The 20,296-nt window shown below is 48.4% G+C and overlaps 2 protein-coding genes across 6 annotated transcripts in view; one reads left to right on the top strand and one right to left on the bottom strand.

Moving 5' to 3' along the window:
* Positions 1-20,296, top strand: part of LOC129489778 (ephrin type-B receptor 4-like) — an 82,470-nt gene that overhangs the window by 25,215 nt on the left and 36,959 nt on the right. The window contains 1 exon segment of the mRNA XM_063646336.1: positions 250-451. Within this exon segment, the coding sequence (XP_063502406.1) occupies positions 250-451 (202 nt within the window).
* Positions 9,261-17,929, bottom strand: LOC129489797 (speedy protein E12-like). Of its 5 annotated transcripts, XM_055292925.2 has the most exons (7): positions 17,223-17,925; positions 15,786-15,953; positions 14,389-14,447; positions 13,090-13,175; positions 10,509-10,752; positions 10,291-10,395; positions 9,261-9,424 (listed from the first exon to the last, which is right to left on the bottom strand). In XM_055292925.2, the coding sequence occupies exons 1-6, from the start codon at positions 17,338-17,340 to the stop codon at positions 10,336-10,338; spliced, it is 735 nt and encodes a 244-aa protein (XP_055148900.1). In that variant the 5' UTR covers positions 17,341-17,925; the 3' UTR covers positions 9,261-9,424; positions 10,291-10,335. The 5 variants fall into 5 exon arrangements, 3 of the variants coding, with proteins under 3 accessions (XP_055148900.1, XP_063502515.1, XP_063502514.1); XR_010122572.1 differs by lacking the exons at positions 9,261-9,424; positions 10,291-10,395 and adding an exon at positions 13,286-13,565 and having other exon boundaries at positions 10,714-10,752; positions 17,223-17,929; XR_010122571.1 differs by lacking the exons at positions 9,261-9,424; positions 10,291-10,395 and having other exon boundaries at positions 10,695-10,752; positions 13,090-13,565; positions 17,223-17,929.

Raw genomic sequence — 20,296 nt, forward strand, 5'->3', positions numbered from 1 at the left:
CCTCTCCGAGTAGCTGGGACTACAGGCGCCCGCCACCACGCCCGGCTAACTTTTTGTATTTTTAGTAGAGACGGGGTTTCACCGTGGTCTCGATCTCCTGACCTCGTGATCCGCCTGCCTCGGCCTCCCAAAGTGCTGGGATTACAAGCGTGAGCCACCGCACCCGGCCTTGGATGATATATTCTAAACATCTTCACGTTTCTGGTTCTTATTTATTATCTCTGATTTTCTGTACTGTCTCCTTTATAGGTTGGGAAGGAGAAAATGCTCAAGGTGAAGATTGTGAAGATTCATCCTCTGGAGAAAGTGGATGAAGAGGCCACTGAGAAGAAATCTGATGGTGCCTGTGATTCTCCATCAAGTGACAAAGACAATTCCAGGCAGATTGCTCAGGACCATCAGAAGAAGGAGACAGTTTTGAAAGAGGATGAAGGAAGGAGAGAGAGTATTAGTATGTTTGATATTAGCTTTCCTTAGTGCTTTATGAGATCCTGTTTATTTTATTATGAACACATCTTTTAGGGTTCTCTAGCAACTAAATGTGTGATTTTTTATGTAGACATGATTTTGTTCATTTATGATTCATAGAACAACTAAAATGTCCACAACATGAGTCAAGACTTGAATATCCCTAAATGATTAAGATCATTGGGAAGTCGTTTCCTCTAGTTGCTTAGAAAGCTCTGTGCAGGGCCGAGTGCTGTGGCTCCTGCCTGTAATCCCAGCGCTTTGGGAGGCCGAGGAGGGCGGATCATCTGAGGTCAAGAGTTCGAGACCAGCCTGGTCAATATGGTGAAACCCCGTCTCTACTAAAAATACAAAAATTAGCGGATTGTGGTGGTGGGTGATTGTAATCCCAGCTACTCGGGAAGCTGAGGCAGGAGAATCGCTTGAACCCAGGAGGTGGAGTTTGCAGTGAACTGAGATCGCACCATTGTACTCTAGCCTGTGCCCCAAGAGCAGGGCCGCAAGAGCAAAACTCCGTCTCAAAAACAAAAACAAAAAAAAACAACACAGAAGCTGTGTGCACATTGCTAGCTACTCAAGATGGCAAGGAAAGTCTGCTTTCCTTTTGTCTTGAAGTGGAAATGTGTATTTATCTGTTGGGGGGTGATCAAGGTAGGAAGAGCAAATTCTAACCCTGATGTTCACATAAGCCAATGTGATGGTTTTAGGTACAGCTCACCCTTGAACAACACAAGTTTGAACTGCACAGGTCCACGTATGAATGGAATTTTTCTTTTTTTTGTGGCACTTATCCATCTCTCAATATTTTTTCAATGAATGTATTGGAAAATTCTTTGGAGGCTTGTGACAGTTTCTGAAAAAACTCAGAGACAAACTGAGTAACCTAGAAATATTGTAAAAAAGAACGAAGAGGTATGTCATAAATGCATAAAATACATGTAGATACTAGTCTGTTTTATCACTTGCTACCATAAAATATATACAGAAATCTATGATAAAAAGTTAAAATTTATCAAAACTTACACAAACAGACCATACATGGCACCATTCTCAGTGAAGAACAATATGAAGATTCAGTATTAAATAATAATAGAATGAACTGTAGTACGTACTATACTACTGTAATCATTTCCTAATGACCTCCGGTTGCTGTTGCAGTGACCTCAATAATTTTATGTGATGCTAGTTCATCTCTCTAGTAAATTGCTAATTGTCCTAGTGTCCTTTTTTGGCTTTTCATAGATAAGGTCTTGCTCTGTCACCCAGGCTGGAGTGCAGTGGCACGATCATGGCTCACTGCAGCCTCGACATTCCTGGCCGAAGCGATCCTCCCACCTCAGCTTCCCAAGTAGCTGGGACTGTAGGCATGCACCACCACACCCAGCTAATTTTTGTAGTTTTTTTTTTTTTGTAGAGGTCGGTTCTCACGATGTTGTTCAGGCTGGTCTTGTACTCGTGAGTTGAAGCGATCCTCCTGCCTTGACCTCTTGTTTTTTGAAACAGGGTCTTACTCTGTTTCCCCCAGGCTGGAGTGGAGTGTTGTGATCACAGCTTACTGCAGTCTGTACCTCCTTGCGGCCTCGGCCTCGGCCTCATGCTGAATTACAGGCATGATGCACTGTGCGTGGCTGTATACACAGGTTTTTGACTGCGAGAGGCGGAGAGGTCAGAGCCCTAACCCCCATGCTGTTCAAGGGTCAGTTGCAACTTTTTTCTCTCCATAATCTGTAATCTAAGTCCCTCTCACATGGGAGCAGGTAGAATCCTGAAACCATGATGTCCTAGGGACCTGGAGACTCTAACAATAGTGTCTTTAAAATTGAAGAACTGAGATTTGGCTCCCTGGGAAGACCGTTCAGCCTCTGAGGCCTTCATTAATAAAGAATTTGACTGGACTTGATTATTGTTGTCTCCAAAAATGTAGGCACACCAAGTGTTTGGTGTGTATTGGTCTCCCTCCACATGAGTGTTAGAGGATCAAATAATGTTATCTCACTGTTTAACTGGTACAAACTTTGCATTAGAATGTGATGTTGTCTGTCTCCCATTCTATTTTGTGTCTCTAGATGTTTTGGATCTGTGCAGATGGTTTTTGAGGTATTTTCTTAATGTAGTTTGAAGCAAACTTCTGAGAGTGTCATTGTAGTTGGTCCATCCCAAGTTGTTGATACTTCAGTTTTGTTTTCTCCTGTATTGTGAATGCTAACGTCTGTGTTTTCTAGTTTCCCTCTTCTTTTTGATATTGAAGTTTTGTAATAAGGGCATTACTTGCAATTCCTTGAGGTTGAGAAGTGTTTTGGTTAGGAATATTCTCTCTGCTTTCCTAACATCAGTTTTATGGTGGTCTTACTTCTGCCTCTATATTCCTGAAATAGTTCCTATTAAGTTTACAAGTGTCCTCTTAATTGTCAAATGCAGAGATTTCTTTTTGGCCTGTGTTTGACTTTTCTGTTATATTTATTAATATTTATTTATTTTTTAACGTTTAAGTTCAAGAGTAGAAGTGCAGGGTTGTTGCGTAGGTAAACTTGTGTCGTAGGGGTTGGTTGCATAGATTATTTCATCACCCAAGTGTTAAGCCTAGTACCCATTAGTTGTTTTTCTTCAAAAGGCCCCAGTGTGTGTTGTTCCCCTCAATGTGTCCATGTGTTCTCATCATTTAGCTCCCACTTACAAGTGAGAACATGCAGTATTTGGTTTTCTGTTCCTGTGTTAGTTTGCAAGGATAATAGCCTCCAGCTTCATTCATGTCCCTGCAAAGGACATGATCTCATTCCTTTTTATGGCTGCATCGTCTTCCATGGTGTATGTGTACCACCTTTTCTTTCTTGTGTCCGTCGTTGGCATTTCGGTTGATTCCATGTCTTTGCTATTGTGAATAGTGCTGCATCTGTTACATTTAATACTGTTGGTCACTCATATCTCTTAGCTTGATACCACTGTCTCCTAGTGCTCCAGGTATTCCGTTTCTTTACTTCCTTCCTTCCCTGCCATTCCTTTGACTTTTTCCACAGGATTCTATTCTTTGCCTTCTGTTTTTCAGTTTGCGTAGTGTAATGTTATATGCTATTCATGCCACAGTTTGAATTCTTAACTATATGTAGCCTGGTGATTTCCAAGCCTGGGTCAGACTTTTAACAGTAGACTTGATCTTTACTTGCCTGTCCTACATGCAATTTATGTATGTATGTATGTATGTATGTATGTATGTATGTATTTATTTATTAATTTTTGAGACGGGGTCTTGCTCTGTCACCCAGGCTGGAGTGCAGTGGCACGATCTTGGCTCACTGCAGCCTTCGCCTCATGGGTTCAAGCGATTCTCCTGTGTCAGCCTCCCCAGTAGCTGGGACTATGGGAGCACGCTACCATGACCAGCTAATTTTGTATTTTTAGTAGAGACGGGGTTTCACCATGCTGGCCAGGCTGGTCTTGAACTCTGGACCTCAGGTGATCTGCCTGCCTTGGCCTCCCAAAGTGCTGGAATTACAGGCGTGACCTGGCCCCTCCTTTATGCAATTTAGATTCAACTTGTGTAAAGCTTAATTGACCTCACTCTTCTTGTATCCCAAGGCAGGTAAATAAGAACTGTTCTCTGATTGTTTTATTTGGCTCACCGTCCATCCACCTTGTGTCTAAGGCAGAAAAGTTAAAATACCTTTAACATTCTCACGTCTAGTTGGTCACAAACTGGAAGAATTTTGACTCTCTTTCCTTCTGTATTACAGTTACATCAGTTCAGATGTTTGTTTATTTTTGAGACAGGGTCTTGCTCTGTTGTCCAGGATGGAGTGCAGTGTGTGGTCATAGCCCAGTGCAGCCTCAACCTCCCAGGCTCAAGTGATCCTCCTGCCTCAGCCTCCTGAGTAGCTGGGACCATGCATGTGCATCACTATACCTGGCTAATTTTTTTTGTTTGTTTGTTTAGAGACAGGGTCTAACCATGTGGCTAAGGCTTGACTTAAACTCCTGGGCTCAAGCAGTCTCCCCACCTCAGCCTCCCAGAGTTCTGGGATTACATGTGTGAGCCTCTGTGCCCAGCCTAATTCAGATGTTTAGCATTGTATCTTCCAATTTCCTTATTTTCAGTATCAACTTCCCATTTTATATTCGTCTTTTTTTTTTTTTTTTTGAGACGGAGTCTTGCTCTGTTGCCCAGGCTGGAGTGCACTGGCATGATCTTGGCTCACTGCAACCTCTACCTCCCGGGTTGAAGCAATTCTCCTGCCAAGCCTCCTGAGTAGCTGGGATTACAGGCGCGCGCCACCATTCCCAGCTAATTTTTTCTATTTTTTGTAGAGACACGGTTTCACCATGCTGGCCAGACTGGTCTCGAATTCTTGAGCTCAAGTGATCCTCCTGCCTCGGCCCCTCAAAGTGCTGGGATTACAGGCACGAGCCACTGTGACGGGCCCCATTTTATATTGATCTTTCCAAAATGCACCGTAGTTAGTTAGAGCCACAGTCTGTCATTGGTTCTTCACTGCTAGCAAGACAAATTCTAATATCTTTAAATGGTATACAAGGCTCTTTCTAATATGGCTCTGGCTTACCTTTTAGAATTTTTTTGACTCTAGTATACATCATATTTAACCACACCTCATTGCTTGCAATCTCTGAACAGGTCATATTCTTTTTTGGTCGTATTCTCTTTTTTTTTGAGACAGGGTTTCACTCTGTCTCAAGATTAGGGCTCACTGCAGCCCTGACCTCCCAGGCTCAAGGCATCCTACCCCAGCCGCCCAAGTAGCTGTGACTACAGGCATGTGCCACCACACCTGGCTAATTTTTTGTAATTTTTATAGAGACAGGGTTTCACCATGTTGCCCAGGCTGGTCTCGAACTCCTGGACTCAAGGGACCTGCCTACCATGGCCTCTCAAAGTGCTGGGATTACAGGCATGAACTACCACACCTGGCCCAAGTCATATTCTTACTCATCTTTCTACCTACCTTCCAGACTAAGTTAGGTATTCCTTCTCTGTGTTCTCATAGTGTTTTTCTTTCCTTTTTTTTTTTTTTTTTTTTTTTGAGATGGAGTCTTGCTCTGTTGCCTAGGCTGGAGTGCGATGGCGTGATCTTGGCTCACTGCAACCCCTGCCTCCCAGGTTCAAGTGATTCTCCTGCCTCAGCCTCCCGAGTAGCTGGGATTATAGGGATGCACCACCAAGCCCGGCTAATTTTGTATTTTTAGTAGAAATGGAGTTTCTCCATGTTGGTCAGGCTGGTCTCGAACTCCTGACCTCAGGTGATCTGCCCGCCTCAGCCTCCCAAAGTGCTGGGATTACAGGAGTGAGCCACCACGCCCGGCCTCTCATAGTGTTTTTCTTTACCAACTTCTATTACACTGTTCACTACATTCTAGTTATTTACTTGCCGACTCTCCTCATAGACTTCAGCTCCTTGAAGTTAAGGACATTATGATTCATTTTTGTACTATATCACCCATTGCCTAGTGAAGACCAGATGTTCAGTTAAGACTTGTTAATGAGCCGGGCGCGGTGGCTCAAGCCTGTAATCCCAGCACTTTGGGAGGCCGAGGCGGGCGGATCACGAGGTCACGAGATCGAGACCATCCTGGCTAACACGGTGAAACCCCATCTCTACTAAAAATACAAAAAATTAGCCGGGCGTGTTGGCAGGCGCCTGTAGTCCCAGCTGCTCGGGAGGCTGAGGCAGGAGAATGGCGTGAACCCGGGAGGCGGAGCTTGCAGTGAGCCGAGATCGCGCCACTGCACTCCAGCCTGGGGGACAGAGCGAGACTCCGTCTCAAAAAAAAAAAAAAGACTTGTTAATGAATGAATGAAAAGGATTAAAATAATGGTTTTTCACTAATTTTCTATGATTTGACTAGATGACAGAGCATGTAGATCACCAAAAAAACTTCCTACTTCATTAAAAAAAGGAGAAAGGAAGTGGGCTCCTCCAAAATTTCTGGCTCACAGATATGATGTGAAACTGCAAAATGAAGATAAGGTTAGTTGACACTTTACTTTTTACATGTGATAGATGTTCTTTAAGAAAATATCATAGGGTTGCTTTTGTTGGAGGAAATATGCTAAAGAAAAATGTAAATGAATGTACAGCAGATTCTGAGTGGTTTTGTAGTTACAGTAATTAATGACTTCAAGTTAATGTAAATTATATTTTCTTTCCTAGAAGATACCATGCTTTTCCTCTTTTTTATAGGAATTACTAGAGTGTAAGTAATTTACATTTGAGCTTGAAATTCAGTTTGAAAATTAAGCATCTGTTCCCAGCAGTTACGGACTTTCCAAGGAAATCACTCTTCCCAGTTAAAAGTAGAACAGTCAGGCAGGGCGCTGTGGCTCATGCCTATAATCCCAGTATTTTGGGAGGCCGAGGCGGGCGGATCACGAGGTCAGGAGATGGAGACCATCCTGACTAACACTGTGAAACCCCATCTTTACTAAAAACACAAAAAATTAGCCGGGCGTGGTGGCGGGCGCATATAGTCCCAGCTACTCAGGAGGCTGAGGCAGGAGAATGGCATGAATCTGGGAGGTGGAGCTTGCAGTGAGCAGAGATCCCGCCACTGCCTGAGCGACAGAGCAAGACTCCTTCTCAAAAAAACAAAACAAAAAAAATTAGCCAGGCGTGGTGGCAGGCGCCTATAATCCCAGCTACTCAGGAGGCTGAGGTAGGAGACTCGCTTGAACCTGCAATCCTGTAATCCCAGCACTTTGGGAGGCCAAGGTGGGCGGATCACCTGAGGTCAGGAGTTCAAGACCAGCCTGGGCGACAGAGCAAGACTCCATCTTAGAAAAAAAAAAAAAAAGTATCATGCTTTTCTGAGTTCTGTGAGTTGTTATAGTGAATTATCAAACTTGAAGGCATGGTGGGAACCTCCAAATTTACAGCCAGTTGGTGAGAAGTACCTGTGGTCTGAGGACACCCAAGCCTGCAGCTGCGTCTAAAGCGAGGGCAGCCTATTGGGGCCTGGTGGCCTTAACCTGTGGCGTTTGAGGTAACATCAGGGAGTTGACATCAGAATTGCATCACACAGGCCGGGCACGGTGGCTCACGCCCGTAATCCCAGCACTTTGGGAGGCCGAGGCAGGCAGATCACGAGGTCAGGAGATCGAGACCATCCTGGATAACACAGTGAAACCCCTTCTCTACTAAAAATACAAAAAATTAGCTGGGTGTGGTGGCGGGCGCCTGTAGTCCCAGCTACTTGGGAGGCTGAGGCAGGAGAATGGCGTAAACCTAGCAGGCGGAGCTTGCAGGGAGCCAAGAGGACGCCACCGCACTCCAGCCTGGCTGACAAAGCGAGATTCCATCTCAAAAAACAAAACAAAACAAAACAAAAAACAGAATTGTGTCACACAGGCCAGATGCGGTGGCTCATGCTTATAATCCCAGCAATTTCAAAGGCAAGGTAAGAAGATCGCTTGAGATTGAGTCTGAGGCCGCAGTGAGCTATGACCACACCACTGCACCCCAGTCTGGGTGACAGCGCCAGACCCCGACTCCAAAAAGAAAAAAGAAAAATCACAAAGAATTGCATGGCAGAGTGCCTGCCTTTCACAGCTTGAACTCCTGCAGGAACTTTCCTTTTTTTTTGAGAGGGGGTGGGGAGACACACTCTCTGCTAGTGATTCTCCTGCCTCAGCCTCCCAAATAGCTGGGATTACAGGCGTGCACCACCACGCCTGCCTAATTCTTGTATTTTTAGTAGAGACAGGGTTTCACCATGTTGGCCAGGCTGGTCTCAAACTCCTGCTGGGATCACAGGCGTGAGCCACCACACCCGGCCACCTTTAGAGTTTTCTTACCACCAGGTTTTCCTCTCTCAATATCTTTCTCTCATTTCCTGCCTTAAAACTCTAGCTTGGCATCTGGGCGCAGTAGCTCGTGCCTGTAATCCCAGCACTTTGGGAGGCTGAAGTGGGTGGATCACTTGAAGTCAGGAGTTCGAGAGCAGCCTGGCCAACATGGTGAAACCTTCTCTCTATTTTTACAAAAGTTAGTCGGACGTACAGGCGGGTGCCTGTAGTCCCAGCTACTTGGGAGGCTGAGGCGGGAGAATTCCCTTGAACCGGGAGGTGAAAGTTGCAGGGAGCCGAGGTTGTACCACTGCACTCCAGCCTGGAGACAGAGCAAGATTCTGTCTCCAAAACAAACAAACAAACAAACCAAAACCCTGTAGCTTGGGATCAGCCTTCTCTTCTATTGTTTTTCTTTAAAAAATAAAAATTAAAAATAGATGTAGATGCTGTATTGCTGAGACTGGCCTCAAACTCCTGGCCTCAAGTGATCCTCCCGCCATGACCTCCAAAACTGCTGGGATTGTAGGTGTGAGCACTGCACCCAGCCTTATGTTTTTTTCTACATAAAAAAACAACACAGGATTATGTTCCAGAGCTAATAAATATGTTCAAATAACCACAACCCCATTAAGGAAAAACATCACTTGACAGCAAATAATCAATCCAGACCAATGTGATCACACTCGCTGTGAAGGTGAGAAAAGTTGATCTTTATTATGTTTCCCCAAGAGACGCACTGCATTGTTCTCTTGAAAACACACAGCTCATGCCCTCCTTTAGAACACACATCTTCTTTAAAGTAACATACAAACATGCCAATGCAAGGTAAAAAAATTACATCTGAATTCTCACATTTCAAACATACACTAAATATGAAATAAACATTTATTTTTATAAGAATTTAGCGGAACTACTACATCGCTGGAAACACTCCTGGTTTCTTACTTTTCCCCAAGGACTCCTAGAAGTACCCCAACCCCCACCCCCACCCCCACCCCTGCTCCTAGGAGGACAACGTGATCACTGTATTCAGCTCCAACAAGAACGGTCCAGGTTCTTCTAGATGATCTGCACACATCGCTCCTCTCCTCCTTCCTGGTGTCTGCCATTAGCATTGGAATAAAGTTCCTGCTGAAAATCCGCATCTCCCCTGGGCCCAGTGTTCTGGAAGTGAGAGAGACGATGTGACGCTTCAAGGAGGCAGCTCTCTAGACAGGAAGGTTATTCACGTCCCATGTCAAGTCTAACTAGAGTTCAGAGCAATTGAGAAATGCACAGAAATGCACTTTTATCTCCTGCCTTTCATTCTATACCCTGCTTCTGAACCATCGTGTTCAACTGTGATACTCACACTTTGGTGACCATGACTCCAAAACTCACTTAATACACCCAAGGTCAGCCCCAGTGATCTGCTTCATAGCAAGGACTTTGGGTGGGTCTGCCCAGGGAGTAGGGCACCCTCAGAGAATGTGGCTTTGAACTTCATCACAGCTGGGGCCTTTCGTGTCACTTAAGATCTAAACTTGTAACCATGCTAGCTCTGTTTCTAAAGTGACAACATCGTGAACCACGAGTCCGGAAGCCTAATCCTAATCCTCCCTCCTCATGACGAAGTCTCATGCTCTGTGCTCAACGTGGTTAGCTGCACAAAATGTAAACCAAAGCTTCACTGAACCCTCGACGCAAATCGGTACCTCAGGTGCGTCAATCATAATGAACCTCCCCGAACTCAGTATTTATGATTATTCTTGAGGCAGGGTCTCACTCTGTCACCCGGGCTGGAGCGCAGTGGCAGGATCAGGGCTCCCTGCGGCCCTGACCTCCCAGGCTCCAGCGATCCTCCCGCCTCAGCCTCCTGAGTTGTTGGGAGTAGAGATGCCTCCCACATCGCCTGGCTAATTTTTGTATTTTTGTGGAGAGGGGATCTCGCCATGTTGCCCAGGCTTGAAGCCGGATCAAGCATTTGGGTTCCTCGGATTTCCGAAATAGACCCCAATATTCTGCCTATACGCCGGAGGATGCAGATGTACCTTCTCTCAGGCCGATGACCTCAGGCCTCCACGGTCCCTGGAGCTCTAGGAAAGGCGAGCGCGATCTCGCGCCCACACCCAATGCTGTGGGTCATAAGCCTGGATCTGGAAAACCAGACGCCCTTTGAGAAGACAGGGACTCCCCAGGATACCCCTCCCTCCCCTCATCCAGCCTCCAGCCCACCCGATTCCTCCCCACCTCCCCAGGCCCCACCCACCTCCTCCAACTCCTCCGGGGAAACCCAAGCCCTGCAGCGCATGGAACAGAAGAACTGGAACCGAAGCTTGTGGAACAAGGCTATCTGAGAGCGGTTCTCCCTGGCCCTCCCGGTCATGGAACGGCGTAACTGGAACCGACGCTTATGGAACAAGGGTACGTGAGAGCGGGTCTCCCCGTACAGGAAGTAGAAGATGTTTTGTTTGGGGGCCTCGTCGTCCTCCTCCATGTCATTGGCCAGGTAGCTGGGGACAGAAATCAGGTTACTGCTCAGGGGCACCACCAGGAGAGACCTCCGGCTGAGGTCAGCTTCCCAGAGAGGAGGGCAGGGGACCGTCCCTAGCTCAGGACTGGCACCCACCCTGCAGAGAGCCACGCCTTCCTCAGGAGGGCTCTGCTGGACAGAGACCTGATCAAGGGCGTCTCCCACTCCTTCAGGATGGAGGCAAAAACCTAATTGGTGACCAAGAGTGGTGGCTTTTGCCTGGAATCCCAGCACATTGGGAGGCCGAAGCAGGAGGATCACTTGAGGCCAGGAGTTTGACACGGGCCTGGGCAACATAGCAAGACCCTCACCTCTATTACAAGTATAAGAAATATGCCAGACGCGGTGGCTCATGCCTGTAATCCCAGCACTTTAGAAGGCTGAAGCGGGTGGATCGCTTGAGACCAGGAGTTGGAGACCAGCCTGGTCAACATGGAGAAACCCCATCCCTACGAAAAATACAAAAATCATCCTGGTGTGGTAGCATATGCGTTATTCGTATCTCCTCAAGAGGCTGAAGCATAGGAATTGTGTGAACCCAGGAGGCGGAGGTTGCAGTGAGTCGAGATTGGGCCACTCCATTCTCCAGTCAGAGCAAGACTCTGTCTCAATAAATAAATAAATAAATAAATAAACAAACTGTCCAGGTGTGGTGGCACAGCCCTGTAGTCGGAGCTAATCAAGAGGCTGAGGTGGGAGGATCGCTTGAGCCCAGGATATGAAGGCTGCAGTGAGCTATGATCTCACCACTGCACTCCAGCTTGGGGGACAGGGCAAGTCTGTCTCAAAAAAATAAAAGAAATTGGATACATTGATATCTTGCCAGGACCCTGCCTTCTACAGGCGTCTAGTCTAATGGGACTGGGAGTAATCAGGGCAGATGACCTTATCCCAGTGTCCAGGATGTAACTAGAGAGCTATGGGCATGCAGAAGTTGGAAGATGAGGGAAGGCATCCCAGAGGCTGTGGGGTGAACTGAGTTCAAGGAATGGGTCCTTCCCTTCAGAACCACATGTGTGCGGGACACGCAGACAGAAAACACAAAAGCAAAGTCGGGTGGAGGGCATTTGGAAGAAGCAGTGAAGCCAAACCAGAGAACACCAAGATGGCAAGCCAGTGTGCCTGTAGGGATTGTAGAGAGGGCGGAATTGGCACTGTGGACCCTGGCCTCGGTAGAGAAAGACATCAGCTAATGAAGTTGTTCAGATGGGCAGTGAGGTTGTCATGCTTTGGAAAGATGCTCAGGCTGCCCTAGGAAGCCCCCTGGCTTGGGGAGAGACTCCAGGAGACCCCAGCAGGGAGCATTTGACAGTGGATTCGAGTGATGCGAGGGGGACCTGAACAGTGATCTCTGTCATGGGAACCCGGAGGAGGTTGATGGCGTTTGTGGTTGATGTGGGAAGGACAGAGAGAGAACCGGAAACATCTACTTGCTGGGGGAAGTGTCATGTCCATTCCTCTGCTCCTTTTCTTCTCTCCTTGGGAGCGGTTTATAGTTCCTTTTGTTTTATTTATTTATTTTTTTGAGATGGAGTCTCGCCCTGTCGCCCAGGCTGGAGTGCAGTGGTGTGATCTCACTCACTGCAAGCTCCGCCTCCCGGATTCACGCCATTCTCCTGCCTCAGCCTCCCGAGTAGCTGGGACTACGGGCACCCGCCACCACACCTGGCTAATTATTATTATTATTATTAAGTAGAGACGGGGTTTCACCGTGTTAGCCAGGATGGTCTCGCTCTCCTGACCTTGTGATCCACCCGCCTTGGCTTCCCAAAGTGTTGGGATTACAGGCATGGGCCACCGCACCCGGCCTCTTTTTTATTTGTACACTGGCATTGGATTTTCGGGATTTTTGGCTTTTTTTTTTCTTTCAGAAAAGTCTCGCTCTGTCACCCAGGCTGGAGTACAGTGGCTTAACCTTAGCTTACTGCAACCTCCACCTCCTGGGTTCAAGGGGTTCTGTTGCCTCAGCCTCCCGAGTAGCTGGGATTACAGGTGCACACCACCACGCCCGGCTAATTTTTCTATTTTTAATAGAGACGGCGTTTTCCCACGTTGACCAGCTTGGTCTCGAACTCCCGACCTCAGGTTATCCGCTTGCCTCAGCCTCCCAAAGTGCTGGGATTACTGGCGTAAGCCACTACGCGCAGCCTGAGTTTCTTTTTAGAAACAACAGTCTAAGATGCTATAATCCTGTCTTTTTTGTACACAGAGTAAAGAGGACAAATAGGTGAAAGAATAAATGAAAGGCTGGAATCCCACTTCCCCGGCTGTCCCAGGGCATTAGATATTGACCGATAGGAGGTAGCAAACCACTCACAGAGCCAGGAAGAAATGAATGCGTTGGTATTGCCAGGAGAGGAGGCCGGCCCGCCTAAAATACGCTATGACCATAGCCAAGAGGTACTGATGGAGAGAAAAGAACACAGAGAAGGAGAGGTCACATCTTGGGAGAGGAAGATTGTGGAGATAGTGGAATGGGGGACTGGGGAGGGGTTGCCCATCAGAGAAGGGACCTCAGCGTTGGGGTGACTGTGCTCATGTGGAAATTGCGGGGTGGAGGGGTATTCGAAGGTCGGATGCAAATCCGAGAAGCCAGAGGGAAGGGTTTTCGGTGATGCTTCCAGGATGGTGGGCTCCGATGGGATCTCTGGAGGGGGTGTGTCTAGGTCGGCTGGTGTCAGGAGGGTCTTTTGTGTGCCAGGCAGAGAACTGTCCCAAAGAGCTGAGAGTAGAGGGGCCAGGAGCTTCAGGGCTGCGGCCAGACTGTGGCCGAGGGCTCAGATCCCAAACGACCTGTAGGAGAGGCAGGGGCCACTCATTCACTCTGCAAGAGACCAGCAAGTCCCGAGGGAGATGCTGACAAATCATAAAAATAGCCAGGAGTGGCGGCTCAAGCCTGTCATCCCAGTACTTTGAGAGGTGGAGGCAGGAGGATCACGTGAGCCCAACAGTTTGCGAACAACCTGGGCAACACAGTGAGACCCTGTTTCTACGAATATTTCAAAAATTAGTTGAGCATGGTGGCATGTGCCTAGTGGCAGCTCTTCAGGAGGCTAAGCAAAGAGGATTGCTTGAGCCCAAGAATTAGAGTGAGCTATGATCATGCCACTGTACTCCATCTTGGGGAGCAGAGCTGGACTCTGTTTCAGAAAAAAAAAAAAATGTGTGGAGGCCGAGACTCAAGACCGTGGGAGCTGCTCGGGCACAGTGGCTGACGTCTGTAATCTCAGCACTTTGGGAGGCCAAGGCAGGTGGATCACCTGAGGTCAGGTGTTGAGGACCAACCTGGCCAACATGACAAAACCCCGTCTCTACTAAAAACACAAAAATTAGCCTGGCGTGGTGGTTCACGTCTGTAATCCCAGCTGCTTGGAGGCTGAGGCAGGAGAATCGCTTGAACCCGGGAGGCATCGGCTGCAGTGAGTCAAGATCGAGACACTGCCCTCCAGCCTGGGCAAGAGAGCAAGACTCTGTCTCACAAAAAAAACAAAAAAACAAAAAACTGTAGGAGCATCTGGTGGGAGGTGGTGGAGGGAGAACTGTGGGTTTGGAAACTGCGCCCTCCCCCTGGCCATGCATTGGAACAGGAACACAGCTACATGGAGAGCAACCTTACCTTGTCCGACACCCTCAGATCTTTGTCCCAAGCCAGGAATCTTTTAATGACAGGATCCTCTGTGATTAGAGAGCAGATGTCAGCATGAGAAGCAGGACAGGGTTTCCGTGGGAGCAGCAGGGCAGCGAGGAGAAGTGTGCCTCCTGGGGGGAAGTCTCAGGATTGTGGCCACGGGTGAGGTGGATGGGAGAGGGGAGAATGAGTTTCTTTTTTTTGAGACAGAGTCTTGCTCTGTCCCCCAGGCGGGAGTGCAGTGGCGCAATCTCGGCTCACTGCAAGCTCCGCCTCCCGGGCTCACGCCATTCTCCTGCCTCAGCCTCCCGAGTAGCTGGGACTACAGGCGCCCGCCAACACGCCTGGCTAATTTTTTGTATTTTTAGTAGAGACGGGGTTTCACCATGTTAGCCAGGATGGTCTCGATCTCGTGACCTCGTGATCCGCCCGCCTCGGCCTCCCAGAGTGCTGGGATTACAGGCTTGAGCCACCGCGCCCGGCCGGGAGAATGAGTTTCACTGGGCAAGGGAGAGAGGCTCCTGCTCTGAGAATCCCCTGAGAAGAGGCCGAAGGAGGCCCTGAGTGTGAGCATCTACAGGATGTAGAGCTGGGAATCAGCCAGGACCCCCTCCAGCAGACACGGAGGGACCACTGCAGAGTCATAAAGGAATTCCCATCATTTCCTCATGAGACAGTCACATCAGGGTGTGACCATGGCCTTGGTATCCTCCACTATGGATAGAGACACTTAGATTTAGAAAAGTCAGTAAGAGACATTAAGTTTCAGAGGGCACAGCTGAAACCACTTTCTTTGTTTATTGATTTTGTTTTTCTTCATTTGATTTTTATTTTTATTTATTTATTAGTTTATTTTGAGACAGAGTCTTGCTCTGTGGGCCAGGCTGGAATGCAGTGGCGTGATGTTGGCTCACTGCAACCTCTGCCTCCCTGGTTTAAGCGATTCTCCTGTCTCGGACTCCTGAGTAGCTGGGACTACAGGCATGAGCTACCGTGCCCAGCCTTGGTTTTTCTCTTGACACAGAGTTTTGCTTTGTCACCCAGGCTGGGGTGCAGTAGTGCAGTCATAGCTCACCGCAGCCTCAAAGTCCTGAGTTCAAGCAATCCTCTTGCCTCAGCCTCCCAACGTGCTGGGATCTCAGGCAGGAGCCACCGCGCCTGGCCCAAAACCAAGCTTTCTTATCCCAAGCGCCAACCTTTGTCAAGTCTACCTAATCCTCTGTCGTCTCCTAAGTGTCCCTCATGAGTGATCACTTCAGAGTCCTCCCGCATGGAGAGCTCACCCAGTAGTGGGGGCATATTTTTCCCATTGGAAAACTGTGGTTATTGGAAGTTTCCTCTTTTTAGGAAGAACAGGATTGGAGGTGCTCTCTGGGGTGTCCTACCGAGCAGCCTGTTGAAGGCCTCGTGGTGCTCAGGGAGAATGAGCAACACTCGCTGTCGCTTGAGTTCCTTCTGTGACTCCTCTGACAACTCCTCAGATTCGTCCGAGCACTCCTTCTTCCTTTTCAGGCAAAAGGACCTACGTGGGGGGCTGTGATCTCCCCCAGGGGCTGAGTAAAGAAACCAGGCCACCGTGTAACGCTTCTGCAACTGATCCCCTTAGAGCCCGACCGCAAACCCCAAACCACTATCCATCCTCCCCAGCCTCACAGACTGCTGGCTTCTCCAAGCCATGTTTCTGACTTTCTCCTCTGCTCAACCCCACATGCCGCTCCTTCCCCTCCCCATTCTTCTGTCTTTCTGTCCTCTGAACACTGCCTCATGTCCTTCCCTGGTCCCTGGCTCTCTCAGTCCCCTCCTTTTTTTTTTGTTTCGAGATAGAATCTTGCTTTGTCGCCCAGGCTAGCGTGTAGTGGTGCAATCTCAGCTCACTGCAACATCCATCTCTCAGATTCCAGTTATTCTCCTGCCTCAGCCTCTCAGGTAGCTGGGATTACAGGTGCCTGCCATAATGCCCAGCTCAATTTTGTCCTTTTAGTAGAGACGGGGTTTCACCATCTTGGCCAGGCTGGTCTCAAACTCCTGGCCTCAAGTGATCTGCCTGCCTTGGCTTCCCAAAGTGCTGGGATTACAGGTGTGAGTCACTGCACCCGGTCTGAATTTCTCCATTCTTCCCACACACCCTCCTCAGGTTCTCCTTCCTGACCTCTGGCCCTTCTTTTTTTTTTTTTGACACAGCGTCTCACTCTCTCACCCAGACTGGAGTGCAGTAGCATGATCTCGGCTCACTGCAACCTCTTCCTTCCAGGCTCAAGCGATTCTCCTCTCTTAACCTCCCGATTAGCTTGGATTACAGGTGCGCACCACTACCGCCTGGCTAATTTTTGTACTTTTAGTAGAGATGGGTTGGCCGGGCGTGGTGGCTCACGCTTGTAATCCCAGCACTTTGGGAGGTCGAGGCGGGTGGATCACGAGGTCAGGAGATCGAGACCATGGTGAAACCCCGTCTCTACTAAAAATACAAAAAATTAGCCGGGCGTGGTGGCAGGCGCCTGTAGTCCCAGCTACTCGGAGAGGCTGAGGCAAGAGAATGGCGTGAACCCGGGAGGCAGAGGTTGCAGTGAGCCGAGATCGTGCCACTGTACTCCAGCCTAGGGGACAGAGCGAGACTCCGTCTCAAAAAAAAAAAAAAAAAAAAAAAAAAAAAGAGATGGGTTTTCACCATATTGGCCAGGCTGGTCTTGAATTCCTGACCTCAGGTGATCGGCCCGCCTCGGCCTCCCAAAGGGTTGGGGTTACGGACGTGAGCCATTGTGCCCGGCGCCCTTCCTTCATCTTAGTGAATCCTATCCCACTTCTTTTTCCTCCAGTCCCCTCACCTGATGGTCCCGACACTTTATCATCCACCACCTCCTGGAGGGGGTACCCCGAGGTGCTCCGCTGGGGGATCTGCTCATCCTGGGGGTGCGGTAGACAGCAGGTCATGATGTTTCCCATAATCTATCCCCTCTCACGGAAACTAGTCTCTGTTCTGTCCGTGGCCTTCTCGTGGGCACTGGTAGGATCCCGAAGAGTGTGTTATCAATTCTCGAGGCTGGGAGAAGTCAGGAGTGGAGATCAGCTCTGAGAAGATGCTGTTATCCAACTGAACTTCCAGGTGCCCACAGAGTCCGGTCCTTCCAATCAGGAAGGTCGGAATCTCTGATGTCATCGGCCAGTCCAACCTGGCAACGAGTTTGAAAAGAAACACATGTAACTGCCAGGCTGATCTCTTGTCCTGGAGACCCTGAGTGAATAGTATCTCCTGCCACTGTCCTAACCGCAGACCATTGTCCAAAAGCATCTTCAGGGTCTCCGCATCCCTCTGTTCCCTGTCCCAGCAGAGGCATGAGCCACCACACCTGGCCACTTTTCTTATCTATCTTTGTTATGTGGATGACTTGTGTTAACACAAATAAGATGCTGCTTGTCATCTTTAAAGAAAATAGGTGGCAACAATAGCAAGTCCTGTTTTTATTTGTACTTATGAGGCTGTAATTAAATGCTAAAAATTAATACTAAGAATTAAAATGCACATAATAATAGACTTTACCTCAAACTGGCTTCAGTTATTCAATGAGACTTATATGTATTACTTAAATGAGATTAAATTTAACCTTTACAAAATGATTTGTGGCTAGGCACAGTGGCTCACGCCTGTAATGCCAGCACTTTGGGAGGCCAAGGCAGACGGATCACTTGAGGCCAGGAGTTCAAGACCAGCCTGACCAACATGGCAAAACCCCATCTCCGCTAAAAATACAAAAATTAGTCAGGCGTGGTGGTGCACACCTGTAATCCCAGCTACTCAGGAGGCTGAGACACAAGAATCGCTTGAACCCGGGAGGCAGAGGTTGCAAGGAGGTGAGATCACACCACTGCACTCCAGCCTGGGCAATAGAGTGAGGCTCTGCCTTAAAACAAAGAAAAATGATTTTGGGGGATGATGGGGTATCACTGTGTTGACCAGGCTTGTCTCAAACTCCTTCCCTCAAGCAATCCACCCACCTCAGCCTCCCGAGTAGCTGGAACTACAGGCACATGCCACCACGCCTGGCGTGTGTGTGTGTGTGTGTGTGTGTGTGCGTAGAAACAAGGTCTTACCGTGTGTGCGTAGAAACAAGGTCTTACTATGTTGTTTAAGCTGCTCTCAAATTCCGAGGCTCAAGTGATCCTCCCACCTCGGCCTCCCAAAGCATTGGAATTGCTGGTGTGAGCCACCTCATTGAGCCCTCCACCTTTCCCCTGAACCCAGAAAAGTACAATCTTTTAACCCAAAGCATTCCTCACACTTAGGGTCAGGAAGAGCCCTTCATGCTCTGGAGGCATCTACTAACCTGCTAAACATTCTGACTCTGGGTGTGAGAAACACACCTACTGTGTCCCAGATATTTTTCCAAATGCAACTTAATTTAGCCTTCACGACAATGCTGGAGTGAAGGATCATTAACTTTATTTCATAGATGTGGAAGCTGAGACTCAAGAGGCAGGAAATGACCTCCTTCTGGAGGCTGCAAATTCTTTGATGCTCCTTTAATCAACAACAGGTGGGAGCTGGCCAGAGGTGGTGGCTCACGCCTGTAATAGCAACACTTTGGGAGGCCAAGGTGGGAGGATTGACTGAGGCCAGGAGTTTGAAACTAGCCTGGGCAACATAGCAAGACCTCATCTCTACAAAAAATACAAAAATTAGCAGGGTGTGGTGGTGCACACCTGTAGTCTTAGCCACTCGGGAGGCTGAACTGGTAAGCATTGCTTGAGCCCAGGAGGTTGAGGCTGGAGTGAGCCATGATGAAGCCACTGCACTCCAGCCGAGGAGATGGAGATAGACCCTGTCTCAAACAAAGAACAACAAAAAATAGGTGAGGGTCAGCCAGGCATGGTGGCTCACGCCTGTAATCCTAGAACTTTGAGAGGCCAAGGTCGGAGGATTGCTTGAGGCCAGAAGTTCAAGACCAGCCTGGGCAGCCTAGCAAGATCCCATCCCTTAAAAAAAAAGTTTTTAGGCTGGGCAGGGTCGCTCATGCCTGTAATCCTAGCACTTTGGGAAGCCAAGGCAGGCGGGTTGCCTGAGCTGAGGAGTTTGATACCAGCCTGGGCAACATGGTGAGATCCTGTCTCTACTAAAATACAAAAAATTAGCCAAGTGTGGTGTTGGGCATCTGTAATCCCAGCTACTCAGTAGGCTGAGGCAGGAGAATTGCTTGAACCCAGGAGGCAGAGGTTGCAGTGAGCCAAGATCACGTCATTCCACTCCAGCCGGGATAACAGAGCGAGACTCCGTCTCATAAAAAAAAAAAAAAATGTTTTTAATTATCCAGGTGTGATGGTGCATGCCCATGTCCCAGCTACTTGGGAGGCTGAAGCAGGAGGATTGCTTGAGCCTCGGAGGTCAAGGCTGCAGTTAGCTATGATCACGCCCCTGCACTCCAGCCTGAGCAACAGAGGGAGACTGTCTGAAAATAACAGGTGGGGGCCTATGACCCCCCCTTTAATTTTGGCCCAACCTTAGTAACAGGATAGTCATTGAGTAAGGCAAAAGTGATGTTATGATGTTTTTCAGCCTCCAATTTACCGTCTAAAGCATGTACGTGGTGGCCCTGTGCTGTTGTGTAAATGGACTCACTACCCTGAGGCCACCATGCTGCAAGGGAGCCCAAGCTAACCCTAGGATGTGCCCTGAAATGACATCCCCAGCCAGCATTCCACTACCCTATCCTTCACTGCCCCATTCTCACCCCCGCCTACCTCCTTACTCCCTCCACCCCTCCACCTGCCTCCAGCCAGAATTGCACAGCCAAGTACTTCCAGAATTGCTGGTCCAAAGAAATCACAACAGGCACTAAGTTTGGGGCAATCCATTTAATGCTACTAATTGTGGGATGGTTTGTTTGAGCAGCCCCAGATAACAACA

This window comes from Symphalangus syndactylus, chromosome 9 (genome assembly GCF_028878055.3).
Source record: "Symphalangus syndactylus isolate Jambi chromosome 9, NHGRI_mSymSyn1-v2.1_pri, whole genome shotgun sequence".
Classification (NCBI taxonomy): domain Eukaryota; kingdom Metazoa; phylum Chordata; class Mammalia; order Primates; family Hylobatidae; genus Symphalangus; species Symphalangus syndactylus.

Bases quoted from the DNA above. Each gene is read 5' to 3' on its own strand.
- LOC129489797 (XM_055292925.2), bottom strand. From the start codon at position 17,340: ATGGGAAACATCATGACCTGCTGTCTACCGCACCCCCAGGATGAGCAG. The intron at 13,176-14,388 runs GTAAGGTTGCTC...TCTCTCCATCAG, and splicing joins ATCTGAGGGTGTCGGACAAG to TACCTCTTGGCTATGGTCAT. The intron at 10,396-10,508 runs GTGGGTGGGGCC...CTGGTTTTCCAG, and splicing joins CCCCGGAGGAGTTGGAGGAG to ATCCAGGCTTATGACCCACA.